This window comes from Bufo bufo, chromosome 5 (assembly GCF_905171765.1).
Source record: "Bufo bufo chromosome 5, aBufBuf1.1, whole genome shotgun sequence".
Classification (NCBI taxonomy): Eukaryota; Metazoa; Chordata; class Amphibia; order Anura; family Bufonidae; genus Bufo; species Bufo bufo.
In genome coordinates this window covers 18,562,663-18,586,703 of record NC_053393.1, presented here as the reverse complement: position 1 = coordinate 18,586,703, position 24,041 = coordinate 18,562,663, and the positions used below count along the sequence as shown (strand labels likewise).

The 24,041-nt window shown below is 44.2% G+C and overlaps 1 protein-coding gene across 3 annotated transcripts in view; it reads left to right on the top strand.

Annotated features, from left to right (window-relative positions):
• The first annotated feature begins 4,026 nt into the window (after positions 1–4,026).
• Positions 4,027–24,041, top strand: part of PCDHAC2 (protocadherin alpha subfamily C, 2) — an 83,231-nt gene continuing 63,216 nt past the window's right edge. For all 3 annotated transcript variants that reach the window (XM_040434348.1, XM_040434349.1, XM_040434350.1), the window contains exon 1: positions 4,027–6,510. In XM_040434348.1, coding sequence (XP_040290282.1) covers positions 4,027–6,510 — 2,484 coding nt within the window. The remainder of the gene's footprint in view (positions 6,511–24,041) is intronic.

Genomic DNA, 24,041 nt, shown 5'->3' with positions numbered 1-24,041 from the left:
TCCCCCGATCACCGTGCAGTAGTAGCTCTGTCCTTCTGAGGAAAGCCGCCTCAGATGCCTTGGTCACAATTAGGCTCCATTCACACGTCCGCAATTGTGGTCCGCATCCGTTCCGCAATTGTGCAGAACGGGTGCGGACCCATTCATTCTCTATGGGGACGGAATGGATGCGGACAGCACACAGTGTGCTGTCCGCATCCGCATTTTCGGAGCGCGCCGCTGATCTTCCGGTCCGCGGCTCCGGAAAAAAATCGAACATGTCCTATTCTTGTCCGCATTTTTATGGGGGTGCATGCCGAGTGTATTGCGGATCCGCTATGCACTACGGACGTATGAATAGACCCTTAAGCATCTGTTATCGCTGATTGCAGACATTAGCCTCAGATGTCTTCGGTTAAATCAGCAAAAACCCGGCGGCCACCATCTTTAAATACCTGACTTCGGGAAAGGGTTAAGTGTACATGTTGTGTATATGTATATATATATATATATATATATATATATATACACATACACACAGACTAGGGATATTAGGGAGTCAGGGATATTTGGCTTGTGGGCGAAATTTCAGGATGAACATAAAATGCACTCTGCAGTTCCTTTTAACTGATGATCTATCCGACACCCAGGACCCCCGCTGATCAGCTGTTCGAGAAGGCTGCGGTACTCCCGGAGTACCGCGGCCGTCTTTCTGTTTCTCTCAGGCCCAGTGATGTCACAACTAGTATCACTGGCCTGGGTGGGGCTAAGTTCTGTTCACTTGAATGGACCTTAGCCACGCCCAGGCCAGTCATACTAGTCGTGATGTCACTGGTCCTGCGGTAAACAGCTGATGGTCGGGGGTCCTGGGTGTTGGACCCCCACTGATCAGATGCTGATGATCTATCCAAGAGATAGATCATCAGTTAAAAAGAACTGCAGAACCCCTTAATGTGACCTTCTCTAAACCTTTGAATGCACATGTCCAACTGCTCAATGTTTCAGTACTTTTTGCACAACTTGCTGTTCTCTAACAAGAAGCTTAACGGCAAAATTTACAACATGGGAAGTGAGAGGTACCCAAGTGTCACGTCAGACCATTCTAAACCGTTTACATCAGCGTGGCCTGCGTGCTAGATGACCTGTAAGGGTACCTGACCATACCACCAGGCACAGGCATCATTGTCTTGCATGGTCCAGGGAGCATCTACGCTGGACGAGAGACTAGTGGGCCTTAGTGCTCTTTACTGCTGAAAGTCGATTCATGCTGAGCAAAAATGATGGCTGCCAACGATGTTGGAGATGCCAAGGAGAGCGCTATGCATCAGCCACTGTTGTCACCAGACAATCCTTTGGTGGTGGTGGTGTTGTTACAGTGTGGGCAGGTGTGTCCGGTCAATACAGAACTGCCCTACACTTTGTGAACGGTCCAGTGACAAGCCCATACTACTTGAAGAACATCATTAATCCAGTCATTGTGCCTCTGCAGGAACAACACTGGCCTAATGTCATCCTCATGGAGGACAATGCCCCAGCTCATCGAGGTCCCATTATTAGGGAACAGCAGCTGGAGACTGGGGGACCTCAAATGGAGTGGCCTGCACTTTTTCCAGACCTGAATCCCACTGAAAACCTATGGTATCAGCTGAGTCGCCGCGTGGAGGCTCATAACTCTGTACCCCAGAACCTCAATGACCGGAGGGCCGCCCTTCAAGAAGAGTGGGATGCCGTGCCTTAGTAGACATTAAGTCGCCTTCTGAACAGCAGGAGACATTGATGTCAAGTTCTAATTGATGCTCAAGGCCACATGACAAGTTCTTGAGACGTTGACATTTTGTGGCGGTATACCCAGCACTGGGGTCGGCTTTGGTTTCAATAAATAGTTTGAGATGAGGAAATCACCATTGCTGCTTCTTCTTAAATGCCCGAATTTCATGATATAATATCACTGGAGCCGGAACTTTTTACATTTTCCATAAATTTCAACCGAAAGCCAAATATCCCTAACTTCTTGTGAGTAGTATATACAGTACAGACCAAAAGTTTGGACACACCTTCTCATTCAAAGAGTTTTCTTTTTTTTCATGACTATGAAGGCATCAAAACTATGAATTAACACATGTGGAATTATATACATAACAAACAAGTGTGAAACAACTGAAAATATGTCATATTCAAAGTAGCCACCTTTTGCTTTGATTACTGCTTTGCACACTCTTGGCATTCTCTTGATGAGCTTCAAGAGGTAGCCCCCTGAAATGGTCTTCCAACAGTCTTGAAGGAGTTCCCAGAGATGCTTAGCACTTGTTGGCCCTTGTGCCTTCACTCTGCGGTCCAGCTCACCCCAAACCATCTCGATTGGGTTCAGGTCCGGTGACTGTGGAGGCCAGGTCATCTGGCGCAGCACCCCATCACTCTCCTTCATGGTCAAATAGCCCTTACTTTCAAAGTTTTCCCAATTTTTCGGCTGACTGACTGACCTTCATTTCTTAAAGTAATGATGGCCACTCGTTTTTCTTTACTTAGCTGCTTTTTTCTTGCCATAATACAAATTCTAACAGTCTATTCAGTAGGACTATCAGCTGTGTATCCACCTGACTTCTCCTCAACGCAACTGATGGTCCCAACCCCATTTATAAGGCAAGAAATCCCACTTATTAAACCTGACAGGGCACACCTGTGAAGTGAAGACCATTTCAGGGGACTACCTCTTGAAGCTCATCAAGAGAATGCCAAGAGTGTGCAAAGCAGTAATCAAAGCAAAAGGTGGCTACTTTGAAGAACCTAGAATATGACATATTTTCTGTTGTTTCACACTTGTTTGTTATGTATATAATTCCACATGTGTTAATTCATAGTTTTGATGCCTTCAGTGTGAATCTACAATTTTCATAGTCAGGAAAATAAAGAAAACTCTTTGAATGAGAAGGTGTGTCCAAACTTTTGGTCTGTACTGTATATATATATTTATACACACACACATATATTTAAGTTGCAAGTTGCAGACAAAGATTTGGAAAAGCTGCAGGTACTGTGCTGTGGGTTTCCTATCTTACATACCTCCACATAAAGATATTCTCTACATGTATGTATACGGAGGTCTGTGCAATATCTCACAGAAATCTAAGTGTTGTTTTATTATAACGTTATAACAAATATCCCTATACTCTGCTGCCTAATGATACAAAAGGCTTTATTTCCTTCCTAATAGGATTGTATTACGTAGCAGCAGGTCATTTTCCTGAAAAGCATTAACCATGAAGCTGCCTCCTCTCTCGGCTCACATCTTATCTAGCCAGCAGCGTGGCACGTTCTTTCTTTGGGTGCTGCTGGCATCTTTAGGATGATGCAAGAATCAGTGAAGGTGTTGGGATGTGTGTGGCTGCAGGCTGATGGAGACGGTGGGAAGATGCTGAGCTTTAGGCTGCCTCTGGATTGCTGCTGACATGTTGGTTTATGCACTGTCACTTTGAAGATCTGCATATGAAAGGAAGAGGAGAGTGTGCCAGCACGGAGGGGCTGGGTCCGGAGCACGCACAGCATTTCTTTGTTATTGGAGCTGTTTATGAGCAATGCTGGGAATATCTCTAATGCTGCCAAGCCCATCTGCTGCGCTGGATGCATGGCTGCAGATCTAAGAGCTGACGGCTGCTGGATGCATAGCTAGCGCTGCCTGGTATGTTTCCTGCTGTCCTCTGACCGGCGCTGTCCACCCCATTGATGCTGATGTCCTCTGACCGGCGCTGTCCACCAGGCTTATCCTGCCGCTCCGCCCCCGACACAAGGGCGACTGGAGCACCCACAGCCAAAGAAGCAAGCTGTGCTGAAAGCCTGCTATCTCTGAACAGGCCCTACTTCACCCTCCTCTTACACAGCATCCACCTGAACAAAGCCATGGATTTACTGGGAAAACAGCCGCCTTCAACGACAGCCGGATCCCACCCAGCGCTGATCGCTGGCCACACATGGTAACCTGAGGGCATATCGAGAAAAGGATGTGAGGGCTAGGCTGGTTGGGGAGGGGTCAGATGAGCACTGTTCGTTAAAATGGCTTGTACCCAGGGATGTATAGTGTTCCTTATGTTGGTGATACCGAGCTTGGTCACAGGGCAGCTTAAATACTCGGTGAGGGAAGAGTTAAATCATGGGGCGTTTGTAGGTAATGTGGTTAGTGACCTGGGCCTGGACCTCAAGCAGTTACCCACCAGGGGCTTTCGGATCACCTCCGGTAACAGCAAGCAGTATTTTGATGTGAACCTGGGGAATGGGGTATTGTTTCTTAATAGAACCATAGATCGTGAAACCTTGTGTGGGCCCAGCACCCCCTGTGTGATCAACCTGGGGGTGGTCATAGAAAACCCAGTGGAGGTGCACAATATCGAGGTGGAAATACTAGACATCAATGATCATGCTCCTAAATTTCCTAGAAACGACTACTATCTAGAGATTAGTGAGTCAGCCGTCCCTGGGGCCAGGTTCCCCATCGAGAGCGCACAAGACCCCGACATAGGCACCAATTCCATACAGACCTACAAGTTAAGTGACAACGATTACTTTGCGCTTGACTTAAAGACTTTCAATGGCAATAGCAAGCTGATTGAGATAGTGCTGAAGAAGTCCTTAGACAGGGAGCAGAACGCTCTCCATCAGCTGCTTCTCACAGCCATAGATGGGGGGAGCCCTGCAAAATCAGGCACGGCCCAAATTTCTATAAGGGTGATGGACACAAATGACAACACCCCGTTTTTTGATAAGTCTACCTACAAGGCCAGTCTGCTGGAGAACTCGCCAACTGGTACCTTAGTTGTGAAGTTAAATGCAACAGATCCAGACGAAGGGTCAAATGGGGAGGTGACGTATTCCTTCAGCAGTTACACGCCCCAGAAAGTAAGACAGTTATTTAGTATCGAACCGAGAACTGGAGAAATAAAGGTGAACGGTGTTTTAGACTATGAGAAATCGTCATCCTATGAGATCTATATCCAAGCCATTGATAAAGGCCCGGTTCCGATGACGGGGCATTGCAAAGTGTTGGTTGAGGTGATCGATGCTAACGATAACGCTCCGGAGATAATGGTGACTTCAAATTATTCTCCAGTTGCCGAGAACTCGCAAGTAGACACCGTTGTGGCTTTGATGAGTGTAACAGACAAGGATTCAGGGATAAATAGAAAGGTTAGTCTCACCATACCGCCAAATCTTCCATTTAAGCTGAACTCCTTCAAGGACACCTACAAACTCTTAACCGACGGCAAACTAGACCGTGAAAAGTGCTCTTCTTATAATATTACAATAACGGCTACGGACTCTGGGGTCCCACCTCTGTCTTCTCAGAAAACACTTTATGTGCAAATCTCAGACGTGAACGACAACCCTCCAGTATTCGAGGAGTCCTCCTACTCCGTGTATGTTCTGGAGAACAATCCTCCGGGTGTCTCACTTTTCTCCGTAAAAGCCATAGATCCAGATGCCAATGAGAATGCATTTGTATCTTACTTACTTCTCCAAGGAGACGTCGAAGGCGTTCCCGTGTCCTCCTATGTTTCCATTAAATCGGACAACGGCACCATATATGCTGCTCAGTCTTTAGACTATGAAAAGTTTCGAGAGTTTCGCTTGATCGTTCAGGCACAAGACGCCGGGAACCCTCCGCTCAGCAGCACCGCCATCGTATATATCTTCATCTTAGACCAAAACGATCACGCCCCAACAATTCTGTATCCAGCTCCTACCAACAGTAAAAGATCGATTGAGATGATTCCACGGGCGGCAGGGGTTGACTATCTTGTCACAAAAGTCATCGCAGTCGATGCCGATTCGGGTCAAAATGCTTGGCTGTTTTATAATATGGGCAAAGCCACCGATCCAAAACTTTTTAAGGTGTCTCTACATACAGGAGAAATAAGGACTACCAGGAAAGTAGCAGATGACAGCGTTAACAGCTACAACGTGACTGTCATAGTAAAAGACGACGGGGAGCCGCCTCTTTCTTCATCTACCACGATAAGCATTGCAATAGTCGATAGGATTTCAAAAATCATGCCCAACTCACAACGGCATGAGGGAAACAAGACAAGCTATTCTGAAATGACAATTTATTTGATTATTGCACTGTGCGCTATCTCCTTTGTGTTTCTTTTAACTCTGATCATCATTCTTATTCTAAAATGCTGCAAGTGTAACGGCAACGCTGCTCCCTGTTGTGCGTGTTGTTGCGTCGTTCCCAGTCCCAACCCTACAGAGGCGGACAAACAAGCAAACAATAACATTGAGACCAGGCTGCCGCCGGGATTACAAGTGCAACCTCACTTTATAGAAGTTAGAGGGAACGGATCCCTCACCAAGACCTACTGCTACAAGGCCTGTATGACGGCAGGATCTGGAAGTGACACATTCATGTTTTATAACACTGGGATTCCCGTAGGGACAGGCCCGCAGGCGTTTATGGCGGACAGGAATATGAAGAGAATGAGTGGACAAAGCTTTCAAAACTTAATCATCTTAAAAAGTGAAACAACTACTCCTGTGGAGGTGAGAGATGCTTCTTACTATACCGTGATATTGTCTGCTTCTGTTTTTTATGAATTTACTACTACTATAAATAATTTGTTGTTAGATCGGTATCAATTGCCGAGGGCTGGGACCACCACCGATCAGGTCCCATCAGCGTAAAGACAACCTTTTACCAATTTTATTTATTTTTTGTTTTAAAGGGAGTCTGGAGTCTATCTTGGAAACTGAGCCAGCAAAGTCCTAGAGGGCACATTGCGCATGCACAGCCGCCCTCCATTCATTTCTATGGGGCCGTCGAAAATAGCCGAGCATTGGCTCGGCTATTTCCATCGGCCCCATAGAAATTAATGAGAGCCGTGGCCACCCAAGCACGGCGCGCTCCCATTCATTTTTATGGGGATTTCGAAAATAGCCAGGCGCACCACTCGGCTATCTTCGACAGGCCAATAGGCTTGCTGGTGGCCGGACCTACCACTTTGCCGGCCTCGTGTTAGGCTTCATTTTGGAGATAGGTGTAGTCCCGCACCTATCAGAAAATGGGGGCATATCCTAGCGACATGCCACCATTGTCTGAGATGAGAAAACCCCTTTAAGGTATCCCAGATCGACCATTTTTTTGATCTAGCCCAGCTGCTCCCACTTGAATCGAGGTCTGCTCCCCCCATCTTCATCTTCTCTACACCTCCAACACTCCTGACATCAGGAACCCGGTGCTTGAAATGTTGCGCAGGCGCATATCACCCATCTGTGCCACAGAAGGGAACAGACGGCGCAGACGCAAACAGATGGGTGTGGCGCGCCTGCGCAAGATTCTCTTTACTTCAGGAGTGGAGGGAGGAGCAGACCTCGATTCTAATGGGAGCGGCTGGGTTCCGAGGCCCAAGGGTGCTGTTGATTGGGTTCCTTTCAGCTAATTTGCATATTGGAATAAAGATCTTTTTCGGGAGGAAACAAAGATCGATAGATCAACAACAATATGTGACTGGATACAGTAAATGTGTTCTACAGGGCGCCGGGAGCGGTTTATAATGGGAAATGGTGGTGCCAGAATCCCTTTAAATAATAGATATTAAATAATTACATTTCCAAATATAAATATTTACATATTTGTAAGAAAACAGAGTAATTACTGTAACACACTGACATGTGCAGATTATCCGACTCCACTGAAAAAAAGCGCAGTCAGATCAGGTGTAGAGGAAGGAGCTCTCACAGTCTGGGGGGGAAACATGGGAGCAGGTGCTGAACCGAGCGGCAGGGACTCATCCATCGCTCCGCACAGCGTCACCTTACAGCGTCCGCCCTCAGCCCACCGCTCTCCAAACCATGGGGGTCATTTATTAAGACGACGGGCTTAGTAACCCCTAAAGCTGGCGGTGGATCCGCCAAAGTGCTGAAGAGGCGCTGCTGGCCTCAGCCGAAAACAGGATGAATGAGAGGAGCCTAGCGGCCCGTCCCCTTCCCCGTCACACCCATTGTTTTAGGCGTGAGCAGGGAAAAGTGTCAGACTGCAATCTGAGCTAATATAGGAGTATTTCTGGATAGTAAATGACCCCCATGTGCATACTGCCATCCGTGCTGTGCACCATCCCCCAACTCTCACACCAGCATCTACACATTGCTCTGTCATGATGCAGAAGATTGCATCTACTGACCCTGCAGAGCATTACACGCTGATGTATTATTACTCATCTCCCTGCAGCAAAGACTAACTAGACAGGCGCTGTGTTCTACTGACCTACAGAGTGCACTGGGTGGTCTCCGGTATTTATAGGGGCAACAACATCATTAATCATCAGACTTTGTAGTAGAGGAACCTGCGAGCACCATCCTCAGGATGAGCCAGAGAGCCCAAGGGGTTAGGGTCTTACTTTTGTGAATATCTATCTCATATCTATCTATCTATTATCTATTATCTATCTATCTATCTATCTATCTATCTATCTATCTATCTATCTACAAAGGGCAAATGATGAGGCAGCACTCCAACGTGAATAAAGGGTGTCAGACCCATTTATTACCCCTGTAGCTACAATAAATGGGTAATAAACGGGTCTGACACCCTTTATTCACGTTGGAGAGCTGCCTCATCATTTGCCTTTTGGAGATTGTCTATGGACTTTTTCGCCTACAGTCCATGAGGGATGGCACCTATTTCTTCACATCTGTTGTGCTGTTGCTTTTTGTATTATCTATCTATCTATCTATCTCCTATCTATCTATTATCTATCTCATATCTATCTATTATCTATCTATCTCTCTATCTATCTATCTACCGTATCTCTCATATCTATCTATTATCTATCTATCTATCATCTATCTATCTATCTCATATCTATCTATCTACCGTATCTCTCATATCTATCTATTATCTATCTATCTATCTATCTATCTATCTATCAATCAAATCAGCTTTATTGGCAGGACTAAATACATTTTAGCATTGCCAAAGCAAGTGGGAAATAATTGGGTAGGGTTGGGGGGTGGGGACATATACAGGGTGGAGAGGAGTCCATGGTATATCAGGCTCCTCTCAGTCTATGGCAGGCAGTATTATATTGTGTGGCTGTGGCCGATGTGTTCTCCTCTTCCCCCAGCAGTATGGAGAGTCTCTCCTCCTCCTCCATGGAGATGAAGTCTGGGCAGAGATCAGACAGTCTCCTGAGGTGAATCTCCCTCACTGCTGAGTATTTGGGGCACCGCAGCAGGAAATGAGCCTCATCCTCCACAGCCTCCTGGTCGCACTGATGGTACAGTCTGCTCTGCCTGGGCAGACTCTCTATCTATCTCTCTATCTCATATCTATCTATCTATCTCTCTTATCTATCATCTATCTTAAATCTATGTATCTCATATCTATCTATCATCTATCTCATATCTACAGTACAGACCAAAAGTTTGGACACACCTTCTCATTCAAAGAGTTTTCTTTATTTTCATGACTATGAAGGCATCAAAACTATGAATTAACACATGTGGAATTATATACATAACAAACAAGTGTGAAACAACTGAAAATATGTCATATTCTAGGTTCTTCAAAGTAGCCACCTTTTGCTTTGATTACTGCTTTGCACACTCTTGGCATTCTCTTGATGAGTTTCAAGAGGTAGTCCCCTGAAATGGTTTTCACTTCACAGGTGTGCCCTGTCAGGTTTAATAAGTGGGATTTCTTGCCTTATAAATGGGGTTGGGACCATCAGTGGCATTGAGGAGAAGTCAGGTGGATACACAGCTGATAGTCCTACTGAGAAGACTGTTAGAATTTGTAATGTGCAAGAAAAAAGCGAGTGGCCATCATTACTTTAAGAAATGAAGGTCAGTCAGTCAGCCGAAAAATTGGGAAAACTTGGAAAGTAAGGGCTATTTGACCATGAAGGAGAGTGATGGGGTGCTGCGCCAGATGACCTGGCCTCCACAGTCACCGGACCTGAACCCAATCAAGATGGTTTGGGGTGAGCTGGACCGCAGAGTGAAGGCAAAAGGGCCAACAAGTGCTAAGCATCTCTGGGAACTCCTTCAAGACTGTTGGAAGACCATTTCAGGGGACTACCTCTTAAAGCTCATCAAGAGAATGCCAAGAGTGTGCAAAGCAGTAAACAAAGCAAAAGGTGGCTACTTTGAGGAACCAATTTTTCGGCTGACTGACTGACCTTCATTTCTTAAAGTAATGATGGCCACTCGCTTTTTTCTTGCACATTACAAATTCTAACAGTCTTCTCAGTAGGACTATCAGCTGTGTATCCACCTGACTTCTCCTCAATGCCACTGATGGTCCCAACCCCATTTATAAGGCAAGAAATCCCACTTATTAAACCTGACAGGGCACACCTGTGAAGTGAAAACCATTTCAGGGGACTACCTCTTGAAACTCATCAAGAGAATGCCAAGAGTGTGCAAAGCAGTAATCAAAGCAAAAGGTGGCTACTTTGAAGAACCTAGAATATGACATATTTTCAGTTGTTTCACACTTGTTTGTTATGTATATAATTCCACATGTGTTAATTCATAGTTTTGATGCCTTCATAGTCATGAAAATAAAGAAAACTCTTTGAATGAGAAGGTGTGTCCAAACTTTTGGTCTGTACTGTATGTATCTCATATCTATCTATCTATCTATCTATCTATCTATCTATCTCTCTATCTATCTCTCTATCTCATATATATGTATCTCATATCTATCATCTATCTCATATCTATGTATCTCATATCTATCTATCTATCTATCTATCTATCTATCTATCTATCTATCTATCTATCTCTCTATCTACATTCACACCCGCTCAGCACCACTACATTACACAGACTTCCCAACTTTGGAAAAGCTGAAAGAACACAATACACAATAGCAGCGACGATTGTTTTTACACTAATCCCCAGTCCATATGCTAAATGGCGGTCATCTTTAAAGAGCACCTGTCCCCGCTCCTGACTTGTCTGTTTTAGTAACTACTTGCATCCCCCATGTAATAATTCTGGAGCATCTTTTCTTATGATACTATGCTGTGCCCCCCTCAGACTGTGCAGGGACACCCCCCATCTGGTAACACCTTTATTGCAGACTGCTGACAGATAGCATAGGAATAATAGAGGTATAATCTTATATCTTCACAGCACTCCACAGTAGCCTGGCTTTTTGTGGGTGCTCGTCTGGTTCTGTTCCTGGCTCCACCTCAGGATCAACACTTGTAGTATTTGTACAATTAGACAGCACTGCAAATGGTTGGTGAGATAATTAGTGAATTTTATTCAGCCGGACATGATGGTGCACAACAATACAATATGGCAACGTTTCGAGCTAAATTATAGCCCTTCATCAGATCTGGTTGTGACCACGAGCGGGGAGCGCCAACACTGACGTTGCCATATTGTATTGTTGTGCACCATCATGTCCGGCTGAATAAAATTCACTAATTATCTCACCAACCAATTGGAGTGCTGTCTAATTGTACAAATACTAGAGGAATAATAGAGGAACGGCACAACATGGAGTCATAAGAATAGATGCTTCAGAATTGTTATTACTTGGGGAATGAAAGTATTTACTATAATAGACATGTCATGAGAGGAGACAGCTCCGAGCATGCTCAGTACAGCTCCATTCATTGTCTATAGGACAGCTGAAGACAGTCAAGCTTTTGCAGAAGTGTGTGAAGATTTACTAAAGAGATTTTCCCATCTTACAAAATGGCGCCATATCACTATGATTTGTCATCAGTTTATGACCATGGCCGCCAGAACTCCGAGTCCTCCACCTATCCTGAGAATAAAAGGCCGATAGCACTGATTCAGGTCTGTGCAGAGTACTTTGTAAGGTTGGATCCCTACCGATCATGAAATAATGGCGTAGAAATCAGATGTTTTAACTTGCAGATTTGTAATATTCTCCAGTGGAGATTCCCTAATAGAAAATATGGAAATTATTTCCAAAATCTTATAGCTACATAGCCTACATTACCCCTGCAGAGGTCCATTGGGTATGTGTGGCCTTGTGCATGGTTTCACAGCCAGTAATGTAGAGTCTGCCTTCCCCCTCACAAAAGTGGCTCCTCTAGTCTTCAACCCACCCTATACAGGTATCTGGACTCCACTGCAGGGGAACCACCAGGCCTCCACCTCTTTCAGTAGTCTCTGTCCAGGCGCTGATGACCCACGGGGATAAGAGACACCAATGATGAGCACAGAATGTTCAGGCAAAACTGTAGTCAGGAAACAAGATGAGGTCAGAGCAGGAGAAGTTCATGCAATCTGGTAAACAGTCCAGGGGTCAGTGTGGGAAGAAGGTCAAAACCAGAAACAGGCAGAGAACAGGTCAGTCAGCAAAGGGTCATCTTCAGTAACTGTCAGAGACCGGTACATGGGAAAGCAAAGAGGACAATGGCACACCCTTGCAAGAAACTAGCTAACTAAAACTACTGCTCAAACTCTGCCCCTAGAGGAGGATGTCTTATGTGCCCATGGGATGGCTGTCATAAGCTGGAAGCAACAGGAGTTGTGTGCGCTGTCCCTTTAAGAGGCCAAGAATAGAACATGCCCTAGGAAAACCAGAACAGGCCTGGCAAGGAGCTGAGGGAAGCACTGTGGTGGCCGTGTCCTTCCATGACAGGCACAGACCACCAAAGAGACAGCAGAAGAATGGTGACTGACCTAGTGGATGTGCCCACAGAGGGCAGAGAAGCTCTTAGAATCTGTATATTTGATCAACCTTTCCCATCCATTGGGATATAGATGGGAGATCAGTGGAAAGCCAAAAAACGCAGAATCAAAAGGTGGGCTGCACCGAGGAGGGACTTGAAAAGTGGTCAGGGGTCCTGAGTAGAGTTAGTGGGTGAGATTCCAAGCAAGGTCAATTGAGGCGAAATTGGGACAGACATATTACAAATCTTATTACAATTGCCAAAACTCTCAGACCACCAAGTCTGGATCAGAGGGCAGGTCCACCAAATACGGAAAAAGGAGCCTTTCCGTTTTAGACATCTCCAGCAGGTATCCGACCCACTAGCACTATATAAACAAGTGACGTCGGGAGTTTTATACCACCTAGCGAGGATTTTATAACCATTCTCCTGTGTTCGGACACATCTGGAAATCTTGTGAGGCGTCAAAAAAAGCTGTGAATATTTCTGACGGGGTAAAATAAACTCCCAAGTCTCTCTCCCAGAGTCCAATGAATGCCGGTTTTGGCATGAGCACAGGGGTACATAACCCCTTATAAATCTGAGAGATCAGTTTAGTAGGAGGATTTTGGTCCACTAATAATCCCTCAAACCAAGTCAGTGGGCGCATCAAAGCTTGTTTAGGCACATGTTTGGAGATAAAGGAGCGCAGGAATGATATTAAAGGGGGCTAAAACCTACCGTCTGGGAAAAACTGGGATATATCTTCTCCCCCCAAAACCTCACCCTCCTCGATGAATAGATCTAACACTGACAATGTAGAGTTACGTATGGAGTTGGGTAGACTTTCAAGCAAAGCTAAGGGTGCATGGGCTAGGATATCACGTTTTTGAATCAAAGGTGAAGGTAGGGGGATGGCACAGGGGGATGACTGAAACCACCTCCATGCCAAAAGTGTGGTTTTAACCATTGGGTTGAATGACCTATCCACACATGGAAAGCCACTCAACCCCACTAAGAGACCCATAAAAGGGAGATCTAAAATAGGTCTGTTCCATAGGCACCCAAGACCTTCCTCGAGGTTGAGCAAACCAGTTCACCACCCTCGACAAAAGAATGGCTTTCCCATATAGCTCTGGATCAGGCAGGCCTATCCCACCATAGGGCTTGGGTTTTCTGAGAGTGGAATATGCTAGAAGTGCCCTCCTTCCTGCCCATATAAAAGTCCAGATTCGCTGTTTCAATGTAGCATAATATGATCTCGGCACAGTGATGGGTAAGACCTGCTGCAGGTATGTCAATCTAGGGAGTATGAGTGATATGACAATATTCTTCCTGCCAAACCAGGATAGCATGGAGATTTGTAGTGTGGAAATCTGATTTATTATCAATTGTAAGAGAGAAGTATAGTTTAGCTGAAAAAGTGACGAAGGGTTGGGCCCTATTTTAACTCCAAGGTAAGTAATATAGGGGGTATCCCAGTTAAAGGGGGAGTTAGGTATCAGATCGTGTTTGACTGGGCTAGGAAGGTCTATGCTTAATACTGTGGATGGGATTTTTTCATATTGATTTTAAAATTACTAAAAATACCAAACTTCAAAAAAGCTAAATATAGCCAGCTAAGAAAGGCCATGGGCCTAACTAACTGGGACAAAAATAAAAATACAGCCACAAAATTGGATATTTTTAAAACCATCCTAAAATCTAATTGTGAGAGGTACATACCTTATGGGAATAAAAGGGTAAGGAACATTAAAAAAAAACTATGTGGATAAATTGAACTGTAAAGAAAGCAATACATGACACAAAGAAAGCATTTAAATCACTAAAACAGGAGGGAGGCAAGGATGCACTGAAAAACTATAAGTAAAAAAATAGAATATGTAAAATACAAATAAAAGCAGCCAAACTAGAGACCGAGAGATTCATTGCCAAAGAGAGTAAAACTAACCCTAAAATGTTCTTCGATTATATAAATGGTAAAAAGTATAAATCTGAAGGTGTCGGCCCTCTACAGAGTAATGAGGGGGGAGTTGCAGAGAGCGATGAGGAGAAAGCAAAGCTATTAAATATTTTTTTATCCACTGTATTCACTGAGGAAAATAAACTGTGAGATGAAATGCAGAATGTAAATTTTCCATGAATAGTGCCCCAGTAAAAAGTACAGCAGCGTCTTAAAAAGATTAAAATAGACAAATAGCCTGGACCAGATGGCATACACCCCCGTATCCTAAGAGAATTAAGTAATATCATAGCCAGACCCTTATCTCTGATATTTAAGGACTCTATAATGACAGAGAGTGTTCCACAGGATTGGCACATAGAAAATGTGGTGCCAATGCGTCGATGTGAGAACGAGACAAAGGAGCAAACGGCGATATCACAATATTCAAAAAGGGTCCAAAAACAGAGCCCAGAAACTATAGGCCGGTAAGTTTAATGTCTGTCGTGGGTAAACTGAAGGTTTTCTAAGAGATGCTCTCTTGGAGTACCTCAATGAAATTAGGCAAATAACGCCATATCAGCATGGTTTCATGAGGGATCGGTCATGTCAAACTAATTTAATCAGTTTCTATGAGGAGGTAAGTTCTAGACTTAACAGCGGCGAATCAATGGATGTCGTATATCTGGACTTCTCCAAAGCATTTGACACTGTACAGCTTAAAAGGTACATAAAAAGTAAATAAAGTATATAAATACTATGACCGTATGCCCTCCGAGACATACGGTCCGTGAGCGGCATACGGTCCGTGAGCGGCATACATCATGCGCACGGGAGCGCACAGCATCATAGGTTACATATGATATGAGTGCAGGCAATAGCCCCGCGGGTGGCCCTATGCGCACAGCATCATAGTAACCTATGATGCTGTGCGCTCCCGTGCGCACAATGTATGCCGCTCCGGGACATATGGCCCGCTCACGGACCGTATGTCTCGGAGGGGATAGGGTTGTGTGCATGAGCCCTAAAGGGAACCTGTCATCAACTTTATGCTACCCATACTAACGGCAGCATAAATTAGAGACAAGTGAGTTGATTTCAGCGGTCTGTCATTTAAAAGTTAAAAGTAAGTGGTTGCCGAGAACCTATATCACAATCAATGCAGACTGGGCCTGGAAAAGAGTCACGGCCACCTGAGAAGAGTCATTGTTATTCAAAAATTAAAAAAATGCCCCCAAAGGTGTCCATAGCCTTTAACCACTTCACATCCGCCCATAGGATATAAACGTCCTATGGGTGGATGTTTAACTCTGAATGGACGTTCTGGAACGTCCATTCAGAGATGGCAGCTGCCCGCTAATAATGCAGCTGCAGAGCGGGTTGCCCGCTGTTAGTGACAGCAGGGCAACCCAGAGAGAAGGCAGGGACAGTTCCTAGGTGCCCTGCCTTCTAGATCGCTGCATACACATGCGCTTCCTGTCCCGGCCCGGTGGTCATGTGACCACCGGGTCGGGAGATTGCAGGAGCTGTCGGGTCTTTCACAGACCTCGATCAGCCCTGCACTGAGGCTGTACAGCGCACTATACCACTGTACAGCCTCTCTGGGGGGTGTATTTCCCCTGTAACTGAGGCTACTATGTCAGCCCCAGTTACAGGAGAAATCAATATAAAAAAAAAAAAGTGAAGGTAAATGTCCCCCAGAGGTCTTGTATGACCTTATGGGGTATGCAAAGTGTAGAATAAAAAAATAAAATAAAAATACAGTGTTAAAAAAAAAAAAGGTTTCACATGTAAAAAAAAAAAAATCCCCAATTAAGTGATTAAAAAAAAATAGGAAAAAATAAATAAATAGACATATTTGGTATTGCCGCATCCGCGTCTCCTGGAATTTGATATTGAAGGCCTATCCTCAGGATAGGACATTAATATCAGATCAGAGGGCGTCCGACTCACTGTTCAAAGAGGCCTCAGCATCCTGTGAGCACTTAGGCCTCTTCCTAGGCCAGTGACGTCACATTTATCGGTCACGTGGCTGAGGCCCATTCAAGTGAATGTGGCTGAGCTGCGATAACAAACATGGCCACTACACAATCTACAGCGCTGTGCTTGGTACGCTGAGAGGAGGTCGCTGCACTCACCAGAACTCTGGTCAGTGCGGTGGTCTCTTCGAATAGATGATCGGTGGAGGTGCTGGGTGTCCTGAGGATGGGCCATCAATATCAAATTCCCAGAGAACCCTTTTAAAGTCAGTTTTGCAGGAGTTGGTTTGTACTTTTGCACCAAATTTATCAAATGTCATCTTAAAACTTAACACTTTTGTCTAGAAATTCCACTCCAGTTTTTTTTCCGCCACTGCCTTCCTGGAGTGACCTATGACTTTTTGTGGGCACTTTTTTTTTTTTATTTTTTTTAAAGAAGTCGCAATGATAAATCTGGAGTGAAAGTAATTAACATAGCTTGCCACACCCACTATTTTGTGACGTTTTGAAACCTGCATTATTGATGGCAGTGCTTGTTAACATCCCCCCCGCCCCCGGTCACTACAACATATTCCCTGATCAAAATGAAGACATCCGAACTAGTTTTTGTCTTTCAGCAGCTGGGCGATCGCACCTCACGGGTCTGACAGTTGAATTCACACTGACCTCGGTGGTGATTTATAATCCATAAACAACTTCTTTAGGCCGCATTCACTCAACCATATTTGTATTTTTTTCGGATTGCATGTGGATTCATTTCTATGGGTCCGCAAAAAAATGCAGACAACACAGGGATGTTATCTGTGTATCTGCAGAGAGTGTTGCATGGCCAGTATCGGTATTTTGCAGAGAATAAAATACATACAGTCGTCTGCAGGAGGCTTTAAGAAAAGTGTCCATTCTGAGTTCATTTTTCTGAGTTTCAGACTGGGGTTCCCAGTGCCCATCGGTAAAATTCATCCTGGGGGCCCACTCTACAACTATATGCAAATACTGCAGGCAGTAGCAAAACAGTCCAGATGATTTATTACCGGGGTCCCTGCAGCAATTTTGATAAAGCTGGTCCCTGGGTAAAGAGGATACTGACTGACCTGCGTCTGTAACTAGAAGTCATCTCAGCCACCTGATGCATCTATATTAAGGATGAGCAAATCGATTCCAATGGTTTGAGAATTCATCCCGAATTTCCCAAAAAGCTTGAACCTGATTTTTTTTGTGATTCGTTTTAGGTGAATTATAGAGAGAAAGAGAATCCAGAGGAACATTGCCTAGCCTACTATAGTCATCATGTATATCAACTGGTCTCCATAATAGAAATAGTACCCATCTAGAGTTTGCCCCAAGGTCTCTCAACTAGAAACTCTGGTTCTATCTGTTTTGCCCTGTCTTAAAAGAGCTAGTTGCAGATGTGAGGCTGGCTTAGCTATTTTACTAGTTTTGCTATATAAGTATGTTTAAAAGGCTTAGCTAGTCGGCCTAGTAACCACCCGCACCACTGTCCCTACTTACTTGCATGACTGCCCGCAGCAGCGGGCCACAACTGGATGTCAGTCCCTGCTTAACTGAGTGCTGGAGTTTAAAGAGAGACACCGAGGAGAAAACATGTCAGGCAGACACAAGGGACACACAGATAAACAGAACCAGAATACACAAAGTCAGATGGACCAGGTCAGAACTAGTAGACAGCAAAATCAGAAGACAAGAAGTAGTAAAATACGAAGCCAAAGTCAAAACACGAGCGGTCAAGTCAGGGTCCAAAACATCAGACGAAAGTAGATCCGAATCCAAGCCAAGGTGAAACCTGGAGAACAATCACAGTGTGGGTAGTAAGAAAACGGAACAAAGAACCCGGGAACGCAATCCAAGATGCCAGCTGATGAGGTGAACACCTTATACACAGGCAACTGTGGAAGCAGTTTCCCTGTTTAAATAGGGCCGGTCATGAGAGACACCCGGGATGACGTGATCCATGTGATGTCATTAAGCAGGAAGTGCTGGTGTTTGCCCCGCACTCCTGTACATGGAGTTGCGGCCTGGAAATCATGGATACCGGATGCCGGCGGCACTGCCTGCTAGCGATTGTGCCTGCCGGCGTTCCGGGCATTACAAATGACTGCAAGGATATGCTGTAGTTTTGAAACACTCTCTCTGCGGTATGTGAAGGACCCACACCCTTGCTCGGGGGCCCACCGGGAGAGTCACCTATTCCTAAGCCTGCTACTTGTGTATATGCCAATCATCAGAATGACAGTGTCCAGATTATCATTTTTGAAACACTCATCTGTAAAATGGTTCTCCTTGCCAGTTTACGATGTTACCCAGCGGGACATTGTTAGATGGGTTGTCTCACCTCAGACATTGGTGACACATCGCTCACTGAAAGTGAAGGAGAGCAGCCAGGCATGCGCAGAGTTTTTTTCAATTAATTTCTATAGGACTGCCGGAAATAGCCGAGCCAATGCTCGACTTTTTTAGGAATTCCCATAAAAATCAATGGAGTGTGACCACGTATGCGCAGCTGGCCACCGTTCACCTCAGGGGTCCCGTACTGGGGGTAGGAGAGGGTCCCAGAGGTGAGGATGTGCCATCCAGGCCTGAGATGATAAACTCCTTTAACTAGTTTTCTACCTTTCCCGTCTACAGCTTCAATCGTATTCTGTGCAATAAAATGAGAATTTACTGCGCATGAAATTTACTTCTGAAGATTTCTTTGTAGAAGAGATAAGAATATATTATGTGCGGTTTCATGTGTTACTTGTGGAGTTTGCCAACCATCTCTGAGGTCTTGGCAAAAGACAAGTAATGAACTCGCCTTCCCATTCTAGAGGACAGATTTATCCAAACTGGTGGAGAGGCAAACTGGCTTAGTTGTCTCCGGCAATCAATCAGATTCCACCTTTCCTTTTTCAGAGCTCCTTTAAAAATGAAAGGTGGAATCTGATTGGTTGCCAGGATAATACTCAATTTACTTAAAGTGGTTATCTCATGACTACATGTAAAAAATGAAAATCAGACATCATAAAGTACATCTAGACGATCTAATCCTAACAAAGCTAGAACCAGCCCCGTACCTCTCCTGGATCCAGAGATCTCCACGTTCATTGCTCTGTTAGATTTATATCAAGCTGTCAGCTCAAGGGGAGTGTCCTTTCCGCTGCATCTCTCTCCCTATTACAGCTCGGGAGGCAGTTGAAGGATGAAACTGAGCATGTGCGGCCTTCTCAGTTTGCTGGACAAATAACAAAAAAGAACAAACAGCAGGTGGCGCTATACAGATACATTTTATTATATAATTTTTTAATTACATGCAATCACAAAAGTATTCAGATCTAGTTGCTGTTTTAAAAACTGAGGAATTTTTTTCATGGACAACCCTTTTAATGTCTTGCACAAATCACCAGCACTTTCTGTATAAATTGTGTGAAGAGACAAATCAGTGGTTTATTTTGTGTGTTTGACCGTTTTCGGCTCTTCCTCTTACATTATCTCTGCCTCCCGGTTTTCGGCTCTTCCTCTTACATTATCTCTGCCTCCCGGTTTACAGCTCTGACTTGTTTCTTTCCCGGGGGTCACAACTGCAGAGCATTTTCGCATGCAATATTCACATCTGTGCCTTCCACATCACAACACATTGGATTATTTTTATTAATATTGCATTTTTGGAAAAGATAATATGTTATTCTTGCAGAAGCTGTCTCCATGGTAGACCTGTTTAAAGAAGCCAATCATCACGATACCCCAATAGAGTTATAATAGGGGTTTAAAAGGAAGGGGGGGTTGAAAACAAAGTAATGGTTCTGTGGAGTGATGATCCCTCTCAGCCAGTCAGCAACTAAAGGGGTCTTCTGAGACTCAGTGGGGGTCTGTCACGTGGCACCCCCATGATCAGCTATATAGGGCAGCTTCCACACCGGAAATTGTACAGTGGATGGAAAGTTCCGTCCACTGTGTAGTCTCCACTGCTGGCATACTGCAGCTCAGCTCCTATTCACCTGAATGGGAACAGAGCTGCAGTACCCCGGCATGGCCACTACACAGTGGGCGGTGCCTTCTGCATCTGACTTCATCCGTTTTTGGTGGGTTCTACTGTAGGGGTACCTCAGGGTCTCTTCAAATGCGACATGGCACCTGAAAACCATTACAGCCCTCCAAAAGCCAAATGGCGCTCCTTCCCTTCTGAGCCCTGTCTTTGCCCATAAAGTTTAGAACTACATATGGGTTATGGTTGTATTCAGGAAAAATGGGTAACAAATTCTGGGGTGCCTTTTCTCCTGTTACCCCTTGTAAAAATGAAAAATTCGGGGCTAAAGCAACATTTTATTGGAAAAAATGAAAATTTTATTTTCACAGCCATGTCTCTAAATCCTATAATACACCTGTTATGTCAAAGCTCTCACTACACACCTCTAAAAAGTTACTTGAGGGGTCTAGTTTCCAAAAGGGGGTCAATTTTTGGGGGTTTCCACTGAAGGGGTATCTCAAGGTTTTTTCAAATGCAACGTGGCACCCAAAACATTCCTGCAAATTCTGCCCTCCAAAAGCCATATGGCACTCCTTCCCTTCTGAGCCCTGCCGTGTGCCCATACGACAGTTTATGACCACATATGGGATATTTCTGTAAGCTGCAGAATCAGGGTAATCAATATTGAGGTTTGGTTTGCTGTTAACCCTTGCTGTGTTACAGGAAAAAAAGGATTAAAAAGGAAAATCAGTAAAAAAAAGGGAAATTTTTTAATCACTAAGTTACTAAAATCAGTTTTCAATAATTTGAGGGGTGGTTTCTAAAATGGGGTAACATGTGAGGTTTCTATTATGTAAGACCCTCAAAGAGACTTTAGAACTGAATTGGCCCTTAAAAAAGTCAGTTTGGAAAATTTTATTGAAAATTAAAAAAAATTGCTTTTAAAATTCTAAGCCTTCTAACATCCTAAGGCCTCCTGCAGCGAATTGCAATCCGGCCGTTCCGAAAAAAAAGATAGGACATGTTCTATCTTTTTGTGCGAAACGGAAGTACGGGATAAAACCCCACGGAAGCACTCCGTAGTGCTTCCGCAGGGTTCCGTTCCGTGCTTCCGTTCCGCACCATTCTCCGGATTTGCGGACCCATTGAAGTGAATGGGTCCGCATCTGTGATGCGGAATGCACATGGAATGGTGCTCGTGTTTTGCGGATTCGCAAATGCAGTCCGCAATATGGCAACGGGACACCTACGGTCGTGTGCAGGAGGCATAAAAAAATAAATATGATATTTACAACGCAACGGCAACATAAAGTAGACATATGGGGAATGTTAATTAATAACCATTTAGTGAGATGTGACTATCTGTCTTAGGCCTCCTGCACACGACCGTATGGCTTTTTCAGTGTTTTGCGGTCCGTTTTTCACGGATCCGTTCCGCTTTTTGTTTCCATTGTGTTTCCGTTTCTGTTCCGTTTTTCCGTTCCGTTTTTCTGTATGGCATATACAGTATACAGTAATTACATAGATAAAATTGGGCTGGGCATAACATTTTTAATAGATGGTTCCGCAAAAAACAGAACGGAAATGGAAGACATACGGATGCATTTCCGTATGTGTTCTGTTTTTTTGCGGACCCATTGACTTGAATGGAGCCACGGAACGTGATTTGCGGGCAATAATAGGACATGTTCTATCTTTAAACGGAACGGAAAAACGGAAACGGAATACATACGGAGTACATTCTGTTTTTATTGCGGAACCATTGAAGTGAATGGTTCCGTATACAGACCGTATACGGAACGCAAAAAACAGCCAGTAAACGGGGGGAAAAAACGGTGGCGTGCAGGAGGCCTTAGGCTAGGTCTACACAACGAATTTTGTCGCGTGACTTATGCAACATTTGTCGCGCAACATTTTGTTGCACCAATGTCGCACGACAATTTTTATAATGGCAGTCTATGGTGTCACACTGCAACATGTGACATGCTGCGACTGCGACGTGACAGTCGCAGAAAAATCCATCTCGAATGTTGCATGTTGCAGCGCGACAGCATAGACTGCCATTATAAAAACTGTCGCGCGACATTGGTGCGACAAATGTCGTCGTGTAGACCTAGCCTTAAAAGCAGAGAAATTCATATTTTAAAAAAAATGCCTATTTTTCCAAATTTTCCGTACATTTCAGATTTTTGTTAAAAATAAAGGTAAAACCTATCGACCCAAATTTACCACTAACATAAAGTACGATGTGTCACGAGAAAAGAATCTCGGAATCATTTTGATACATAAAAACATTCCAACGTTGTTATCACATAAAGTGACACATGTCAGATTTGCAAAATTAGGCTGGATCCTGAAGGTGAAAATTGGCTGTGCCTGGAAGGGGTTAAAGAAATAAATGGTTTGCATTCATTAGGTTGTATGCAAACTTCTGGCCGCATCAGAATAGTGAATGAATTAGATGTAGAATGCATTGAATGCACTTAGCACCAGATGAAGGCACCACATGGGGATCCATAGAGGGAATGGTTGATATAAAAAAAAATGCAAAATGTGAATTTGTTTGTAGACTATAAGTCCACCGTCCTATGAAAACTACTTTTATGGTTAATTATGTCAACACATCCTTATATATGTAAAAAAGAGAAAACCCTTGGGTTATGAGAGTGGTAGCATTGGCAATACTGGTATCCATTAATTAGAACATCCTTAAATCCTGGCACAGATCCGCTTTTCCATCAGCGGTATATTGATTTGTTATCATGCTGGCAGTACTAGGTAAATAGCAGACATCGCAGATTTTCAGCTCACAATCTGTTGATTGATGCATAATATACAATGAAAACCAATGTGCTAATATATGCATTGCTAATCCAAGTCAATAAGAGTTCAATATGGCAAAGCACTGAGCAATAATGAACTTACCGCCTGCATCATAGCAATAATCCGAGGCAGGCGGGTTCATGGACGTATTAACATTCTGGTTCTAGATAAATTCTAGACATTGCTACAAGGGACACATTAATATTCCAGTAATATAGTGAACACAGACAGAGAGACTCTGAGGGCAATCACAATCTTACTTGGCATCTCTGTGCCAACAAAGACATTTTTTGCAAGGCTTCGACATTATTACTGCCCCAGAGGTGACATTGTGAGATTGTTTTGTTTCTTCAGTTTTAAGGATCCATAGATATGTTTGGCTCAGAGGAAAGTCACTATTATAAAATGTTAATATTATGATATTTCTTGACGGCTTCCCTTCATCATAATGTTGAAAAATGCCACTATTGGGTGTGGATCTTAGGGTCAAATCTAAGGGTGTTATCCTGGCAGAAGCCTGGTATTCACCCTTAAACCTCTAAACGGGGATCTGGACTTTGCTGTGGAGAAGCCACCAGGCCGCTACCTCTTGAGATAGTCCTGGTGTAATTGGCGGCTGACCCACAGGGGACAGTGACGCTGAGAGGTCAGGCAATGTGTAGTCTGGAGACAAGCTGAGGTCAGGACAGACAGTGTACCGAGAGACCGGGCAAGTCCGAGGTCAGTGC